This window comes from Rhinolophus sinicus, linkage group LG01 (genome assembly GCF_036562045.2).
Source record: "Rhinolophus sinicus isolate RSC01 linkage group LG01, ASM3656204v1, whole genome shotgun sequence".
In the NCBI taxonomy this organism is placed as follows: Eukaryota; Metazoa; Chordata; class Mammalia; order Chiroptera; family Rhinolophidae; genus Rhinolophus; species Rhinolophus sinicus.
In genome coordinates this window covers 13557052-13575255 of record NC_133751.1, presented here as the reverse complement: position 1 = coordinate 13575255, position 18204 = coordinate 13557052, and the positions used below count along the sequence as shown (strand labels likewise).

The following is an 18204-nucleotide window of genomic DNA, read 5'->3' as shown; positions in this document are numbered from 1 at the left end:
GTAGGTTATAGCATAACGAATATAGTCAATAATATTGTAATAACTAGGTATGGTGTCAGAGGGGTTCTAGATTTGTTGGGGTGATAGAGGGGGGGAGTTTGGGGTGCAAGGTGAAAAAGGTGAAGGGATTAAGAAGTACAAACTGATAGGTACAAAATAGTCATGGGGATATAAAGTAAAGCATAGGGAATATAGTCAATGATATGGTAATAACTATGTAAGGTGCCAGGTGGGTAGTAGACTAGTCAGGGGGATCATTTCTTAACTTATACAAATGTCTAACCACTATGCTGTACACCTGAAAATAATATAAAATAATATTTAATAGAAACTGTAATTGAAAAATATAAGAGGGGGGAAAGGTGAAGGGGAATAAGAGGTCCAAATTTCCAGGTATAAAACAAATAAGTCCTGGGGATGTAATGTACAGCATGGGGAGTATAGTCAATAATATTGTGATAGCATAGTATGGTGTCAGATTGTTTCTGGATGTATCATGGTCATCACTTCTTTAGGTATATAAATGTTGAATAACTGTGGTGTACCCCTGAAACTAATATAATATTATATGTTAGTTATATATATTTCTTTTAAACTTTTTTTTTTTATTTAAGTGTGTTTTTCCAGAACCCGTCAGGTAGTTGTTTCAATCTAGTTGTGGAGGGTGCAGTTCACAGTGGACTATGTAGGGATCGAACCAGCAACCTTGTTGTTAAGAGCATGGCAGTTAGCTATATTTTTAATAAAAATATTTTAAATTATCAGAAACAAAAAAAAAATAGATTTAATAGTTTTTAAATATCTGCATAGCAAAAAATGTTGTAAACAAAAGTAAAGACAATAACAAACTGGAGGAAAATAATTACCAACCATATATGAGAAATTTCCATGTAGTAGACATTTTGTGTTTTTTGACCAGCACTCATATTAGCACCATAGTTTTGCTCTGGGGGTACCCTTCTGGCTGTCTAGTTGTGGTGAGGCCCCGTCCCAGACCTCAAGATCATTTTAGCTGTCTGGCTATAGGATGGATTTAAATATGAGCACATGATCCATTTGAGGCTAATAAGAAAGAGTGACTGATAGGACTTTTGTGCAAGCAACTGAAAAAGACTATTCCACAGAATTTGGTGGTGTGAAGCTATAATAATGCAGCCATCTTGGTAACAGAAGGAGGGCTAGGCTAAGGACGGAGCTGAAGAGGGAAAACCAAGGGATGAACCCCACAGACAGATACTGGTCCCTAAATAGATTAAATAGAAATAATCAGAATGTTCAGTGTTTTTTAATGTTCAGTGTATTGGACTAGTGGGTGGGCAAGGGGTAAACAATTAGAAGAAATTTGGGGAATTCCAAATTGTGATATACAGAAAACTATGCAAATGAAAAAGTAGTTATTAATAGGTTTTGTGGGTTAAATTGTGTTCCTCAAAAAGATATGCTGAAATCCTAAAATCCCCATCCCTATACATATGTGTCTTCTTTGTAATTAGGGTCTTTGCAGATGTAATCAAGTTAAAATGATCTCATACTGAATTAGGGTGGGCCCTAAATTCAATGACTAGTGTGCTTGTAAGAGAGATTTGGAGATACACAGACATAAAGGAAAGAAGGCCATAGGTGGACTAAGGCAGAGACTGGAGTTATGCTGCAGCAGGCCAATGAAGGCCAACGATTGCTGGTAACCACCAGATGCGAGAAGAGGCAAGAAAAGATTCTTCCATAGAGCCTTTATAAGGAGCATAGCCTTTCTGTCACCTTGATTCCAGACTTCTAGCCTCCAGAACTATGAGAGAATAAATTTCTGTTGTTTTAAGGCAACCAATTTGTGGTAATTTGTTATGGCAGGCCTAAGAAACTAATACACTAGGTAATTATTAACTACGAGGTGATGAAAGTGAACTGGCATCTTAAGATGCTTAACCATAGAGCTGGGAGGACTATGGGTGGAGCTGGGCCCCGTGTTAACTCTCTAGTTCTAACTTCCTGTTAAAACTTTGTAACTTTTGGGGGAGGGATGCTAATAAATAAAATAGCCATCTTGGAATTGGGGCTTTTCTTTTTCACATGGGGGCAGCCAGTTGGAGTGCAGGTCGGAAGTGTGCATTTGCACACTCCTGGGGTGACTTCGTTTTCTTTTTTCTTTTCCCAAATAAACTGTTCTTTGGTGGATTTTCTGGAGTTATTTTTTGCCAGCCAACAAAGGAAAAGCAAAAAGTTGTATAAGAAAGCAAACGTAACTGGCATAATACGCAGCTCAGTTTTGAATAGCATTTATATAGACTGAGTAATGTAAAAAAACATATTGGGAAGATGAGGCGAGGGGGACTGGCAATTACACTTATTTATTGGAAGCAGGAGAATTAAATTCTTGCCTTCTCTCATGAGAACGTTATCTCCTATCATGGGAACTCAACAGATAATGCTAAAGTTGAGAAATCAAGTAATATAATAACCTTGGTATACAGAGATAATAGAAAAAATGGCTGGAGAAACAGCTGAAAATTGAAAATGATCATCTCTGGAGAATGAGACATAAGAAATAGAGTGGACTGTTTTTCCAAAACAAATCATCTATTACTGTTTGGCCTATTAAACTGAAATGATATCGACTTTGATGAAAATAAAAACAAAATTTCAAAGGAAAAATAAGCAAAAATGAACAGACAATTCACAAAGGAAGAAACTCAAATGATGAACATACGAACACATGCCTAATCTCAATTAGCAATTAAACAGTAAAATTGAAATTGTGTAACACTACAGTCCTGCTGATCTATTCTGGGTTGAATCCCAGAAAAATTTTGTACAAGATTAGATAAAAACACATTTAAGAAAGTTAATTACAGTGTTGTGCATGATAGTGAAAATGGATATTTATCTATTTCAGATAGAAAAATATTTCATATTTTCAAAGAATAAAATACTATATGGCAATTAAAATAAGTAAACTAACTTCATATATATATATATAAACATAAATCTCATATAATGTTGAATGAAAAAGTTTAAAGAACAGTATGTCCAACCAGGTACCAGTTATACAAATTTGAAAACACATAAACTACATGTTATTTATGAATATATGATTGTAAAAGCATAAAAACATGGATTAGATGGATACACCCCAAATCTATGAGAGAAGTTACTTTGGAGTGAGGGTTACAAAATGGAACTGAAGGTGAGTACAGAAAGAATGTCCATTTCATTTGTAATATTATAGTTCTGATATTTAAAAACTGTTTTAAGGGACTATGAGAATACTAGTAATTGTCGATTCTAGATGGTGGGTACTAAGGACTTTAAAAAATGTAATCCAAATACTTTCTGTATTTTTATTTCTCAAATTAAAAAAAAAAACACAAAAAAACTAGACGTAAACATGTGTCATGCGGGAGACCCTGCTCGCTACGCCATTTGTCGTGCGCGGAGGCCTTCTCGCCGCGCCATCTTTCAGGCAGGGCGGCCTGCGGGGTCTCTGCTCCCGCTCCCCACACAAGAATGCAGGATATGGTGAGGCCGAAAAGGAACACCCACGGAGCCATAGGTAGGGGAGCCATACCACCACGGTCTCACTGGAGGCTGGGCCCATTGGACGCCGACCTGCCGTCCGCTTTTCTGCCAACCGACCGACCGACGACTCTCCTCCACTCTCTCGACTCTTCTCTTCCGCTCTCCTCGGCTCTCCTCTTCTGCTCTCTTCGGCTCTGCTCGGCTCTGCTCGGCTCCTCGGCAATCCTTCGTAGCCGCAGCAGTTATACCAGCGGCCAATCGGCTAACCGGCCACAGCCAACGGCCAATCAGCCACAGCCGACAGCCATTCACCACCCGAGCCAGCACCCTTCCACATGAGGCCGAGAGCCTGTAAACTACTTTCTGGGGCTCTGTCCCCACAACATGTTTTACTGGGAAAGAAATTTCAGAAATTGACTAAAAAAGAATGCAAATACCTGAATAGTCTAATAACTTATAAACAATAACCCAAAACATCTGAGGACCACCCACTAACAATGGTACCAAGCCCAGCCAGTTTTATGGCTGAATTCTACCAAATGTCCTAGAAACACTGTCCTAACTCATCCTCTGAAGATAGCATAATCCTGATACAAAATAGAGCTAGATTATTAGTATTTGAAATTCAGCAGTGTATTAAAAGAAAAATGCATCATCTTGCTTGAGTGAGGTTTCTAAAAAAAGTGCACATTCATGCTAAAATCAGACTGGAATGGTAGTTTGCAGGGGCTGAGGGGGAGGCGGTGTGGGGAGTTATTCATCTGAATGAGATGAATAAGCTCTAGAGACCTGCTGTACAACACTGTACCTATAGTCAACAATAATGTCTTGTACAGTTCATATTAAGAGGCTAGATTCCATGTTGTCGTGCAGGGAGGCCTGCGGGGTCTCTGCTCCCGCTCCCCGTACAAGAACGCAGGATATGGTGAGGCCAAAAAGGAACACCCACGGAGCCATAGGTAGGGGAGTCATACCACTACGGTCTCACTGGAGGCTGGGTTCACTGGACGTGCAACCTGCTGTCCGTTTTGTCTGCAACCCACCGACGACTCTCTTTCACTCTCCTCGGCTCTCCTTCGTAGCCGCAGCAGTTATATTAGTGGCTAATGGCTCAATGGCTACAGCTGATGGCCAACCAGCCCCAGCTGACGGCCATCTACTACCCGAGCCAGCACCCCTCCACGTGAGGCCGAGAGCCTGTAAACTACTTTCTGGGGCTCTGCCCCCACACATGTTAAGTGTTTTTATCGCAAAAAAAAAATCATTAAAATAATAAAAAATAAAAAGTGCATTCATGCTTCAACATCTGGAAGGCAATGTTTTTTGTAATATACTAAACTAAAAAAAATAAATGAGAAAAAAATTTTAATCTTAAACCCCAAAGTATAACGTTTAATGATGTAAAAAATGAATAAAAAGTAAAATTTAGTAACCATTATATATTTTTTCAATTCGTTGAAAGTAGGAACAGAAGAAAACTTCTAAATGTACAATAAACATTCCCCTTAGTCAAAAAAAATTGACGCATTCTGTCAGGTACTGACCCACAAACTGAATTTAAAGTCTAAAGAAGAAAGCAAATGTCAGTCATGTAACAGTTTGTGCAGGTGTTTACTTAGAAATTCCAAGAGCATCAACTGACAAACCGCTAGAAGCCAGCAGGCCAGAGGCCACTCTCCCCCGGGCGCCCCGCCCCTACTGCCAAGCGAGCGTCCGAACACTTGCGCATGCGCGGTGTTGACGCATGTGCGTCGGATGGAGAGAAGAAAGATGGCGGCGCCCAGCATCCCCACGCCATTGTACGGGCACGTAGGCCATGGCGCCTTCAGCGACGTGTACGAGCCTGCGGAGGATACGTTCCTGCTTCTGGACGCTCTCGAGGCGGCGATGGCCGAGCTCAAGGGGTGCGAGGAGGGCGAGCGTCCCCGCGGGGGAAGGCTTGAGCGTCCCTGAGAGGCAGCGGCAGCAGGGCCATGGAAAGGGCTGTCGCTTTCCGCCCGGAGAGGGGGCGGTGTCAGCCCACTTAGCAAAGATTGACACGAGCATGCCGTCACTGAGGACTTTCCTGTACACACACGTAATGAGTGTGCCAGGGCTCCATCTGCTTTTTCCGAAGTCTTGTTTTGGTCTCAGGAGCTTCATACCTCCTTATCGTGGCAGGATGCACATACTTCTAAGAGCAGCAATATAATACATTTTAAAACAACATTTCAGAAATATTGCATATTAGTGTAATCAAGAAATATTAAAAGCATTGTGACGTTATTTAATTGACTCAGTACATAAAAGCACCCTCTAGCAACGGAAGGGCGCAAAAATGAAGCGAGGTTGTGAGATACTGGAATGGGGAAGTATTTTTTAAAGCCACCGAGTAGCCCCTTACTCAAGTCTGTAGCAACAGCCATTAGCCACAAATGGGTACTGGGCACTTGAAATGGGGATAATGCGACAGCAGGACCGAGTTTTTCATTTAATTGTAAAAAATGTAAATAGATGCAGCAAGTAGCCTAGACAATTTTCCCTAGCACCCTATAAATAATAAAACTGATTTGTGTAATTCTTGCTATAAATTTTAATAATATAAAAAGAATGAATACCTACATTGTAATTTTTTTTTTGATGAGCGGATTTTGGGTAATTAGATGTACTTAAAGATCAAGACTTGAAATGGGTTTTCTCAGGATGAAAAAAAAAAGCTGTCAGACGCCAAAGATCTATCTCGTGTTAATTTATCCCTTTTAAACTCGCTCAGATTTTTCCATGTATAAAATGTCCCAACTCTTACTAGTTTTTCATTGTAAATGATGGAACCTTTGGATTTACTGGAATATAGGATGGGACAGCACTGTTTTATTTGTCTTTTATTCTCAAGCTATCCCAGAACGATTTACAAGCACAAATTGCATTGCAAAGTATGCTGTAAAAGGAGCTGCTTTTGTTAACAAGTTTGGGATATTTCTGGTCTAGGAATTTTAATTATTTCTGAGACTATGATAAGTTATTTTCAAGTAGAAGCCACCCGATAAAGATTCAGCAGACCTTTGTACAACATAATAAAAGCTTGTCAGATGTGTGAACTGGTCCCAAAAGTTAGAAACCCAAATAGTTTGTTGTTGGATAGTTTGGGGAGTTAGGTGTTAAGAGACCCCTAAATCCCATCAAACTTTGTAATGGGGATAATTGGTGCTTTTGATGTATATGTAAGATTATAAGCAAGGAAATTAATTGAAGGACAAAAATACAGTGGAATGAAGAATGTATTCAGTAGCATTCTTAAAATTATTAATATTCTGAGATCAGATACTTCAGTATTTTCCAAATTCAGTGCATACATAGCTGTACAAATATGAAATTTCTTTGATGCTCTAAATCTATTATCCATAGAATGGGGGAACTTTCTTTCCCTCAGATATAATGATGGGTTGTTATACTTTTAAATGATAGAGAAATGTCTTTCGTAAATAAGTATTGTAATAATACTAACCCTATCATTTTAAGAGATACTAAACTAGGATCTCTTTGTGGAAAGGGGTGATGGCTTTTATATTAAAATTTCCAACCCTAAATTAACATAATTCCATAGTTTTTATGTAATGTTTTGTAGAAATTAATTGAAAGCCATCTATTATATTACTATTTTATGGACTTAAATTACCCCAAATTTTAACAATTTTGAATGAATGCAATATTAAATGAACATAAAGTAGTTTTGGGACATTAGCTTATTTATACATTTATATTTCCATAGATTGCAGGTGATTGATAGGTGAGTGATAGTGCTGGAGAAACATAGATTACAAGTAGCATGAGAGTTATTTTCTGTGATGTGTATTTTAATCCTACTGTACTAATATTATTTTGTTTTGTTTTGTTTTAGAGTGGAAATATGCCTGGAAGTAGGTTCAGGGTCTGGAGTGGTATCTGCATTCCTGGCCTCCATGATAGGTCCTCAGGCTTTGTACATGTAAGTGTAAGAATATCAAACACATTCACCTCTTCCAGAGATACAAGTACTATAAATATTGCTTGAATGAAATCATTTTTGTAAGTAGATACTATGTATCTGATAGTGTTGAAGTATAGTAAGGACTCAGATTGCAAATGAGCTTCCCTAAAAATTATAACTGCCTGTTCAGAAGTGTTATCAGACTATGTAATTATAGAAGCAGCATAAGAATTTTAGGTCAATCTCTAAGTTTGAATTCTTTTATGTAAATAGTTTATCAGAAAAAATTGAAAGTTACTAAAATTATTTTTTAGAAAATTTGAGAATATAGAAATTATAAAGATAAAAATCCCTATAAATTTTACCACACATGATCCAACTAGTTGCCTTAAGTTTTGTTTTTCATTTCCTGTTTTTCATTTAATAGTACCATGAATATTTTCCTTTCAAAAATTCCTTTTAAATTTCATTGTTGGTGGCTGCATAGTATTCCTTCATTAGATTCATAATTTAATAAATTTTTTCAGATGTGTGTGCAGTTATACGTATTCTACTCTTGCACATCATATCAGTATAAGAGTCTTTTTCATCAATATAACAAATCCTTTTTATTTGCCATTAAAACATTCAATTTTTTTTTCTAAATCTGCTTTATGTAAAAGGAATGGAACATTCCTTGAATTTTTCAGTAACAGATTTGTCTCTTCTTTCTTTTCTGTTTATAGTTGCACTGACATCAACCCTAAGGCAGCGGCTTGTACCCTGGAGACAGCACGTTGTAATAAAGTTCACATTGAACCCATAGTTACAGATTTGGTGAGCCATGAATCTTTCCCTAATAATAATTAATTTCCTTTTCAAATAAGGTCAAAATGATTTAGGTCAAAGAAACTTGAGTGGTTACTTAACTTTTAACCCACTAAACAGTATACCCCATAGTTTATAAAGTAAATTCTTGACTGATGTAATCCTTCTTGTTTACAATTCACAGGGAATGTCTATTGGCTTGTATAGATCAGACATCTTTCTGTCAGAAATGACAGAGAATCCAGTTCAAACTGGCTTAAATAAAAAGAGTGGGTGGCTTCAGGCACAGCTGGCTCTAGGAACTCAAATGATGTTATAGCCATCTTTTTCTTAGATCTGAATTTCTCTCTAGTGGCTCTATTCCTAGGCAGTCTTTCCTTTCCTGGTAACAAGATACTTGCGTGTCTATATCTTACTCCTCAGCACCCCCTCTCCCCCACCCCATGGAAAGAAACTTTCTACTCAGTTAATCTAGCAGAAGCCCCAGAATGTGTATAGTTTGGATCAATTTGGGTAATGTGCCTATGTCTCTCAGTCTCCCACTTTGGCCAGGGGGGTTGGAATGTGGAAAAGATTGACTTAGGCCTGTGTTTTCGTGTCCCCCCACCCTCCCGCCCCTAGGTTGGGATAAATCTTCTCCAAACCACTTGGCTTGAGAATGAGAGAGGTAGAGCTTCCCCAAAGAAAAAGTGAAGGAGAAGTAATCAGAAGAAATGGGGAGTGGGCCCTGGGCTGGTGACAGCAACAAATGACTACAAAATCGTCATTTTATTTTAAGTTATATATCATACATTTTTCAGTTGCATATAAAATGTCTTCAGTATTTCTTGACCTGTAGTCTTATACTGATAAATGTTTTTGTTTAGCTTTTCTGCTTTATTAAATTCACAAATGGTTTTGCAGCTTAAAAGAAATTAGGCCAAAGATGTAAGAAATTCTTTACATATTACTAGAAGTTGCTACTACTGTTAAAAACTAGATTATCAAGAAAGGTATTCAAGTGACTGACATGAGATCAATTTGGTGATTTTGCTCTTTAAATTTTTTAACTGGTTTCTTTAATATAGCTGTAATTAGTATTAACTGTTTTTGATAGAACAATAAAACTTTAAAGATAGAAGAAATTGAGAATTTTTTTAACAGAGGTGGAAGCTTAGGTGAGGTACATTTTTGAAAGACACATAATTAAATGAGAAATCCAGAATTTAAGTCGAGACCATATGAATCCAAATCTAGAGGTCCAAATTTAGATTTGTATTTAAACTGAGAGTTAAGGGGCTGAATAAGTGCCTCTCAGAAGAGTCAAGTATATGCGTTTTGCTGTGTGGATTTTAAACTTTCTTGTCAGAGGCCTGTTTTGCTTACTTCTCAATTCCTGGATATGTTCCAGTGCTCTGAGACTATCCAAAAGCTGAATATGGACGATTCAATATTCGGGTGAAGGATGCCTGTAATCAGACTTTATATCCAGTCCACTATGACTTTCTTCTTTACATCCATTTTCTTTATAACGCCAAAATTTTCTATTTGTTGAACGTCAATTTTTTCTGTTTGTAAAATCCAATGCCACAATGATTATCAGTATATAGTACCTCAGGGCCATCACAAAGTTACAAAGCAAATTATTTTCTAGTTTGCTGTCAAGATTTCTGCAAAATTACATTTTGGATTTCTTTTGTAATTTGAGAAACTTAGTATCTTTACGGAATTGAAAACAAAGCTTTCCTTTTTTTTCCAAATATATTTCCTCACTTTCCAATGTCATTACTAGCAGATTACCTAGTCACCTTTCTACTTACATACATCTGAATTACTTCTCCCCCAAATGGTTATCTTTTCTCTTTTTAAATGAGAAAGAAAATTTATCTTTGTAAACATCTCTGCAGAAGTAGTACAGTAGTACTCCTGTGTTCTCTTTGAACTGCATAGTTAGCAGGCTTCTGAAGATAATAAAAATGGAATTGCTTTTAGAAAACTAGGTAAAATGGAAATTCAAAGGCAGATTCACAATATTTGTAAGTGGCCCCGTGATATGCCCAATACTTAGATGGTATGGCTGAGTATTAAATAACTTTGAATCGCATAATGTTAAAGCTATTCCCTCTTTAATTTTGTTTTGGCCAGTCTGATTGCATCAATGAGGTCTGTTTGGTGTTATTCTTTAACATCTTTTATAAGCTTAGAAACGCCCTTTTGACAAAGAGAAAACGAGTCTGGGTCACTCTTAGATTGGCAACAGTAACTATAGCAGTATCATTTTTTCATTTATATTGCTTTTATTCTTGTAGTCCAGAATGTAATAGTGATTTTCCATAGTAAGTCTCCCTTTAAAGCAAATTCATTTAGCAAATAAAGGTCCATTTAAAGAAAAATATCCATCAAATAATGGTATGTAACTGCAGATGGCGAAGAATTATGAAAATGTTAACAGAATAGTTTTGGACACTGCCTGCCTTGCGATATGTCAATATTCCATCTCAAGATACAGGCTCAAAATTCATGGGTAAGAGTCAGTATCAAGAGGTAACTGAAGGAAACAGCTTTACGGTGAGAACTCATCCTGACACAGTATTTTCACTTTATAGTGCTTGTGAAGGTATAGGATAATAATCAAACATGGTTTTTAAAATATTTAGTTATTTAACTCAATCAAAGGAATACTTGAAGTGGCATTTTATCCTAAATATAGTTTAAGACATTTTTCTTCTTGTTCAGTAGAAAATTGTACTCAGTTTAAAGATTTATAAAATGACAAAAAAAATAATAATAACTGATGTTTTCAGTGTCTCTTCTCAGTATTTCCAATTCTTTCTTTGATATCTCATTGTTTTCAGTCAATACAATTTGCAAATAGTTAAATAGAAATTTAAAAAAAATCCATCTCCTGATGTTTTCTGTCATCTCATGAAACATTTCTCTTGGTTAAAGAAAATAAATGTTTAAGTTAGAGGCTGTAGCTTTAAAGTTGTACACAGGTTTGTGTAGAACATGTGCCACAAAATGAGAGCTGGCCTCCTTATTTCATCTTCTACAAGTGAACCCAGAGTGTAAACATATGAGCTGTTGGAGAGAGGAGACTTTCCTGAGCATTTTATTTTCATTCTGATAGTTTATTTTTAGGTAAATTCATGTCATCTTTAACTGCATGAAAATGTAAGAATATTTATCTCTATTTCCGTTTATTAGTGTGGCCTTTTGACACTTTTTTTTTTTTTTGTAAAAACGAGAGATATTTTTAAAGATTGATTGAATGTGTACTCTGGCTTAAAAGTCTGACTGTGGTTGAACATTTAGGTCAAAGGCTTGCTGCCAAGATTGAAGGAAAAAGTCGATCTGCTGGTGTTTAATCCCCCCTATGTGGTGACTCCACCTGAAGAGGTACATAGAACTAAACTTAATTGTTAATATTTTCTGTTTTCTTTCTGAAGTCAAATGAATTTCATCGTATAACACATCAGTCAGCTGCTGATTAAGACAAATTGCTCTGATTTTACTCTGAATTATGATTGCATACTACTGGTAGACGTAGGAAAGGAACCTAAAATGGATATCCAAGCCGACCCAAATCTTTCCTTAAAAATCCCATCCAAATCAGGCCATGGTATTTAAATCCGTGTGTGTGTGTGCGGGCACGTGTATCCTTCATTATAAATGACAAATTTGCAAAACAAAATATTTTTAATCAACCTTAAACCTTAAATTGACAAAGGAATTCTTTCTGAAAGTCTCAGGTTCCCTCTTTCATGGGTTTTATCAGGAGTGGGGGTGGGGAACCAATTCCCATTTCAGGTGGGGGAAAGATTCACCTTGAAATGTATGATTTTAAAAATCTCGTATTAAAGAGGTAAAGCATATGAACCATTTCCCAATTTAAAGAGAGAATGGTCAAGGCAGACATTTTAATAATGGACTAAGGCTAACTTTCCTTTGAATTGTACCTATTTTATTCTTCGATGATCATTCTCTGGCAAGGCTGATAAGCATTGTATTCATGTCTACCAAGATGGGGCAGGCCTGTTTAGCTGCTGTTGCTACTAATGGCTGTTAAGCAGCTAAGAAGCTGTTACTCTGCTGACTCGTGAAGTCATATGAGAAGGAAAGTCATTGTCATAATGTGAACAGCAGTTGAGGGAAATGTAACTTAATACAACTCTCTACAAGCACCATGGGAATAAGTCTCAAGAATGATGAAAAATGTTGCAGTCCAGTAATCTCAGTACTTGAGATCTGATTTAAGGAAATCATTCAACAATAGAATATTGAAATTCACAAAATTGTTTATTGCTTCTTTATTGAAGGTGGCATATAATATGAACCTATATATGCAACAGAAGAGAAACAGTTAAGTAAATCATGGCCTATCAGTTCTACAAACTACTGGGAAGACTAGTGGGTGAAGAGGAGCCTCTGGGGACATGGGGACACGGGTGGGCTTCCCTTCTCCCATATGCCGGGTACTAAGCTCTGTGCCTGCGTCTCCTGAGCCTTACCGGGGCCAGGGCTCCGGAGATGACTGAGTGTGGGCGGCCTGGGCTCTGTCACTGTCCCAAAAGGGACAGCGAGTGTCACAATTCCTGTGAGCCAAGAAGTTAGCTGTAGAGCAGGGTCCAAGTGCAGCACAACAAAGATTTCCTGGAGCATAAAAACATGTTTTACAAAGTAAAACCTAAGGAAATGAATGAGAAGAGAATGTGGTCTCTGTCAGGACTTGAATCGGTGGTCTGAAAACCAAATGCAAAGAAATATTTCAGTGCATAGGGCATGAAGAAAATCAGAAGGAAATCATGAAGGAAAAAGAAGAGACTCAGAGGATAGATGCAGGAGTCACAAAATATCGTAGGAGTTTGTACACAGAGTTGTGGCTGTATTCACGAGAATATCCAGAAACAGGTTAGGTGCTCGTGGTTTGTGCCTGTGACCTACGAAGGGTCAGGAGCTGACATAGCAGTCAACCAACACGACCCCTCCCTCATGAGGATAGAAACCTCCCTTTTGTGGCCTGTGAGAATGTGGCTGGTGCCAGCCCATCTTCCTGGAAGGGCATCTCTGGTGCCAGCACATACACCTGGCTGAGCCTCGCTGGGGCGGCGTGTAAACAGGGTCCAGCACACGGGTCCTGGTCCATACTGGAGCAGAATGCGAGACAGGCTTTCAGAAGCTGCCATCGCCATACGCTGTCTCCACAGACCACTTTCCCTGATGAAACATCCAGAGAATGGGGGAGTAAACCAAGGAAGAGGAAGACAAATACCCCAGAAAAAGAAGGAATTATAAGAATGCCAGAAATGGGAAGTCTGCTAGAGGAAAGTCTTGACAAAAACAGGAACTGATACATTTCCTAATATGACTAATTTTGTGGAAAGTTGTATTGAGAAACCTATGATAAGTATGGGAATAATTTAAATACATACAAAAATGTAAGCAAATGACACATTGAATGCCCATCAATAGCTAACTAAGATTTGATAATTTTCCACCATAAAATATTATAGTTATTAAAAGAGCAAATTAGAACTATGCTAAATGAAGAGATTTCCATAAAGTATTGTGTGAGAAAAGCAAAATATAGGTAGGAAAGTACAATATAATCCTATCTTTGTAAAACATGAACAAAAAAGAAAAATGTGTGTGTGTGTGTGTGTGTGTGTGTACATGGGGGAGGAGCTCACAAGCAAAACAGTAAAAGGGAAAAGTGCAGTTTTTTTTAAAGCTAGTCTATAAACATTTCTCTTATTTGTAAAATTTATATGGTTATAAGTATAGCAAGGAAGCATATGCCACGTTAAATGAATAAAAGCAGAAGTCATGATTGTATATAAATAATTTAAAATACGGACAAAAACCACTGAAGGAAATAAAGAAAATACTTGTGTTAGGGTTAGTTATTTTTGAGTGATTTCTTCAAAATATTCTTTAGTTTTGAAAACAATATACAATGGTAAGGATCTAAAGATTTTTTAATGCTGTATAAACTCTCATGGGTTTGTGTCTACAAAATAATTAGATTGTTATCGGAAAAAATGTGATAAATGGGTTCCTAAAAATGGTCTATGTGATTCATACTTTAAGTGATCTAGAGACATCCAGGTGCAGTGGGATGTTTTGAAACTTTGTTTCTGCAAAGTAAATCTCTTACAATACAAGCTCCCCATTTTCTTCCAGTTGTTCTATGTTAAGAATTACCTGTCTCTCAATATACACATTGTATTAACTATTATTAAGCCTTTAATAATATGTATAGGGCACTGTTTTAGAATTATATTTCGTCACTTTTTTCTAACAGTGGACAAAGTAATTTTTTATCATTTTTCTAATTTTACAGTTGGAAACTATTGTTTTTCTAATTTTACAGATAAGGGAGAGAGTTAATTCACAAAGATAAAGTTACACAAAGTCACAAAGCTAAGAAATGGAGGGGCTCAGATGAAACTTCACTGCCTCCTGGACAGTAGTAATACAAAATATATACTTGTTCGGTGAACGTTATGGTGAACGTTATGGTGAACGTTACTTGTCAAAAAGATTCAGTTTCTCATTTTAAACGTAATGAGTCAAAACATTCTTTCTTACTGGTCACAGGTAGGAAGTCACGGAATCGAGGCAGCTTGGGCTGGTGGCAGAAAAGGTCGTGAGGTCATGGACAGATTCTTCCCACTGGTTCCGGATCTCCTCTCACAAAGAGGGTTATTCTATTTAGTTACCATTAAAGAAAACAATCCAGGTAATACAGGCCAGTTTATCTTTTAATCATTTACTTTGCTAAAATCAGAAGTTAATAATGTCAAAGATCTTAATTTATAAAGTAACCTAGGATGTTATGAATACAATCACTGACAACTAATATAGACAACACATGTTGAAAGACAGGGATTTTTTTTAGATTTGGGTTTTTTGTAAAGTATTCTCTTTGGGGGGGGGGCAGTTTTCCCAATTCATAAACTAATATTCAAATGCAAAATCTACAATTTCTTCTTCCAGCACCTCACCCTCAATATTGTGAATTTTTTCTCCATCTCTAGTCTTCATGCCCTTGAAAATTCTGCTACATCCTCTTTAGTCCATCTGAAGTTTTATCATGAAAGCTATCTCATGGTATAGACTGTTGTATCTTAGTTTTCAGATTTCTTTGTAACTAAATGACCATAGTCTTTCTTCTCTTTTTCTATATACCTCAGTTTAATTTTTATCTTACATCGTATATTATCCCCAGCCACTCAAAATCACATCATGATTACTAGGTTTTGGGGTTTTTTTGCAACTCCATTTTCTTAGTTCAGTCATTTTAGTGTTGTTTATAAAAAGTAGGGTTTTGCCTTTTTCAGTACTCCTGAAATAAGCTACTTTATATTTACTACCACTGTGCAGTGTTACTGTACAATTCACCCATACCCTCACTGATACTTTTATCCAAAAAGGAGGATATAAAGCAGAGGTTGGAGCCAAGCAACTAAAATACTAATTATCTGCTGTAATAATAAGTAAGTATAATTGATGTTTCTATTGAGTCCAGAGTGGGCTACCAGTACAAAGCAGGCCATTCTGATTAGAGTTCTCAGCAACACCTTGAAAATACAAAGTGCTCCCGTCTGACACCCAAGTTCATGTTAGTAGAAACTTAACTTGGTATTCATTGTTTTCTCAGATGAACAAAATTTGTACACTCTATGTTTATCATTTATTAAATTGTTTAGTGATTATACACACTTCACCAAATTATTTAATTGGATTTTACCTTTTGCTGTAATTTTCATTTTAGAAGAAATTTTGAAAACAATGAAGATGGAAGGTCTACATGGGACTACAGTACTTTCCAGGCAAGCAGGACAAGAAATCCTTTCAGTCCTAAAATTCACCAAGTCCTAATATTCAGTGTGTGCTCTATATTATATGGAATGTCTACATAATGAATATATTATATACATATGAATACATATTATATACATATGAATATACATATGAATACATATTATATTGAGTACATGTGAACAGTATAGATACATAGATATATATAGGTATAGATATAGAAACTGAATGTATTCAGCATATTTCAAAACTGAAGTCATTTCTTGGTTAACAAGTAAAATTGTCAGAAATAATGTTACATAGAAAATGGTGGAAGGGTTGGGCATTCTTTTCCTCAAGAATTAAACCTACAGAAATATTTGCATAAATGCTAGTAAATACATATATTTTATATATATAATTTCATTTTATATATGAAAGGATTTATTTATGAAAGGATATTCATTTCAGCATTGTGTGTTATAGCAAAACAAGGAAGTCAACCTAACCATCTATCAGTAAAGGGACTGGTAAAACAGATTACAGTATATCCATGTCACTGAATTGAGTGACATCCAGCTATTAAATATGAGTAGTATTTGTGTATACTGAACCATAAGGGGGCCATGATGTACTTTTGAGACAGACACACACACAAAAACAAGTTGCAAAACAGTATTATCCTATATGTATATTTTTGAAGGTAGGTTTGTATGTGTATATAAGAAGTCTCAGAAGATACCAGGTGGGAATGGAGGAATTTTTACTCTTTTGTGGTAGCATTTGCTACCACAAAATAATGTTATTACTTGTATAATTTTTTTAAACTTTTTTATTAAAAAAAATTTTTAATTTACTTTCACTTGCTTATTGTCTTAATTCTATTACTTAGCATGCCTTCTGTGTCCATTCTTCTCCCAGGTGAGATTTTTTCCTACATTTTATCCTTTAGCGTGTATTTCTGTTTTCTTCTTGCATATATGTTGTAAACTGCCGTACATTTTTCTTAGATCAAGAATTGTATATAAACTCACCACTTTTAAGTTAATCACCTTTTTTAAAAGTTTGCATGTGTCTTTCAAGACATGTCCAATTACCTTTACTAAATTTAGAAACCTCTTCTTCCACAACTTCTGCACCATTCAAAATCAATGAGCAGGACTGTGTAGGACCAGAGGGAGAGGAATCCAAAATTTACTTTGTATTTGGCTACCTGAGAATCAGAATCACTTGTGGAAGCTTTTGAGGATTATAAACTCCTAAACCCCACCGTAGACACATGGAGTCTTCTGCTGAACAGACACAAAAACTGTATTTTTAAAAACATTCTTTCCAGTATTTCTTAAGCCTGCCAAATTTTAGAACTATTGCTTTCACTAGCGCTGTCATTTAACCCTTTGGACAATCTACAGAAAGAGTGGAATTTTCTTTCTTTGATGTTCAGAAAGGTTAAATAACTTGTTGAAAGCAGCACAGTAATAAAAGGTAAAGCCAGTATGGCAGCATTCATACACAGATCTGACTTCAAAAGCTTTCTATCCGTTTGCTTATGCTTCTTTCAGCAGCAGAAGTGTCAAAATTAGTATTTACTTGAATGTGATACCTGTAAATGGATTCCCTTTCCCAGAAATAGTACCATCTGAAATCTTCAATAACCTCTTAAATCCCAGGAAGGAAAAAAAAAGATAAAAAAACCTTAGAATGTTATTAAGGGCTTTTAGTCATAATTTGGAATGGGGTCTTGAATACTTTTCAGTAACTGTTTGAGACACTTTATGATTAGCATAGAGGACTTCTAGCGACATAGGAGACTAAAAAACAGAGAAATGCTACATAAAAGGCACCCAAAAACTTCACGTATTATAACTGTTATGGACTGAATTGTGAACCCCCCAGATTCCTATGTTGAAGCCCTAACCCGCAGTAGCTCAGAATGTGACTGTACAGGAGACAGAGACTTTAAAGAGATAGTTAAGTTCCAATGAGGTTACTAAGGTGGGCCTTGATCCAGTCTGACTGGTGTCTTTATAAGAAAAGGAGATAGGACGGAAAGGGACACACCAGGGCTGCTTGCACACAGGAAAGACCATATGAGACAGGAAGCTATCTGCAAGCCAAGGAGAGGCCTCGTGAGAAGATGGACTTGGCAACACCTT

General features: G+C 36.6%; 1 protein-coding gene across 2 annotated transcripts; it reads left to right on the top strand.

Annotated features, from left to right (window-relative positions):
• Window positions 1-5108: 5108 nt before the first annotated feature.
• On the top strand, window positions 5109-16905 carry HEMK2 (HemK methyltransferase 2, ETF1 glutamine and histone H4 lysine). Of its 2 annotated transcripts, XM_019729874.2 has the most exons (6): window positions 5120-5417; window positions 7391-7477; window positions 8185-8275; window positions 11561-11644; window positions 14846-14987; window positions 16023-16905. In XM_019729874.2, exons 1-6 carry the CDS (start codon window positions 5269-5271, stop codon window positions 16127-16129), a joined length of 660 nt encoding a protein of 219 aa, XP_019585433.2. In that variant the 5' UTR covers window positions 5120-5268; the 3' UTR covers window positions 16130-16905. The 2 variants fall into 2 exon arrangements, with proteins under 2 accessions (XP_019585435.2, XP_019585433.2); XM_019729876.2 differs by lacking the exon at window positions 11561-11644 and having other exon boundaries at window positions 5109-5417.
• Window positions 16906-18204: the final 1299 nt, after the last annotated feature.

Bases quoted from the DNA above. Each gene is read 5' to 3' on its own strand.
- HEMK2 (XM_019729874.2), top strand. From the start codon at position 5,269: ATGGAGAGAAGAAAGATGGCGGCGCCCAGCATCCCCACGCCATTGTAC. The intron at 7,478-8,184 runs GTAAGTGTAAGA...TTCTGTTTATAG, and splicing joins GGTCCTCAGGCTTTGTACAT to TTGCACTGACATCAACCCTA. The intron at 14,988-16,022 runs GTAATACAGGCC...TTTTCATTTTAG, and splicing joins CATTAAAGAAAACAATCCAG to AAGAAATTTTGAAAACAATG.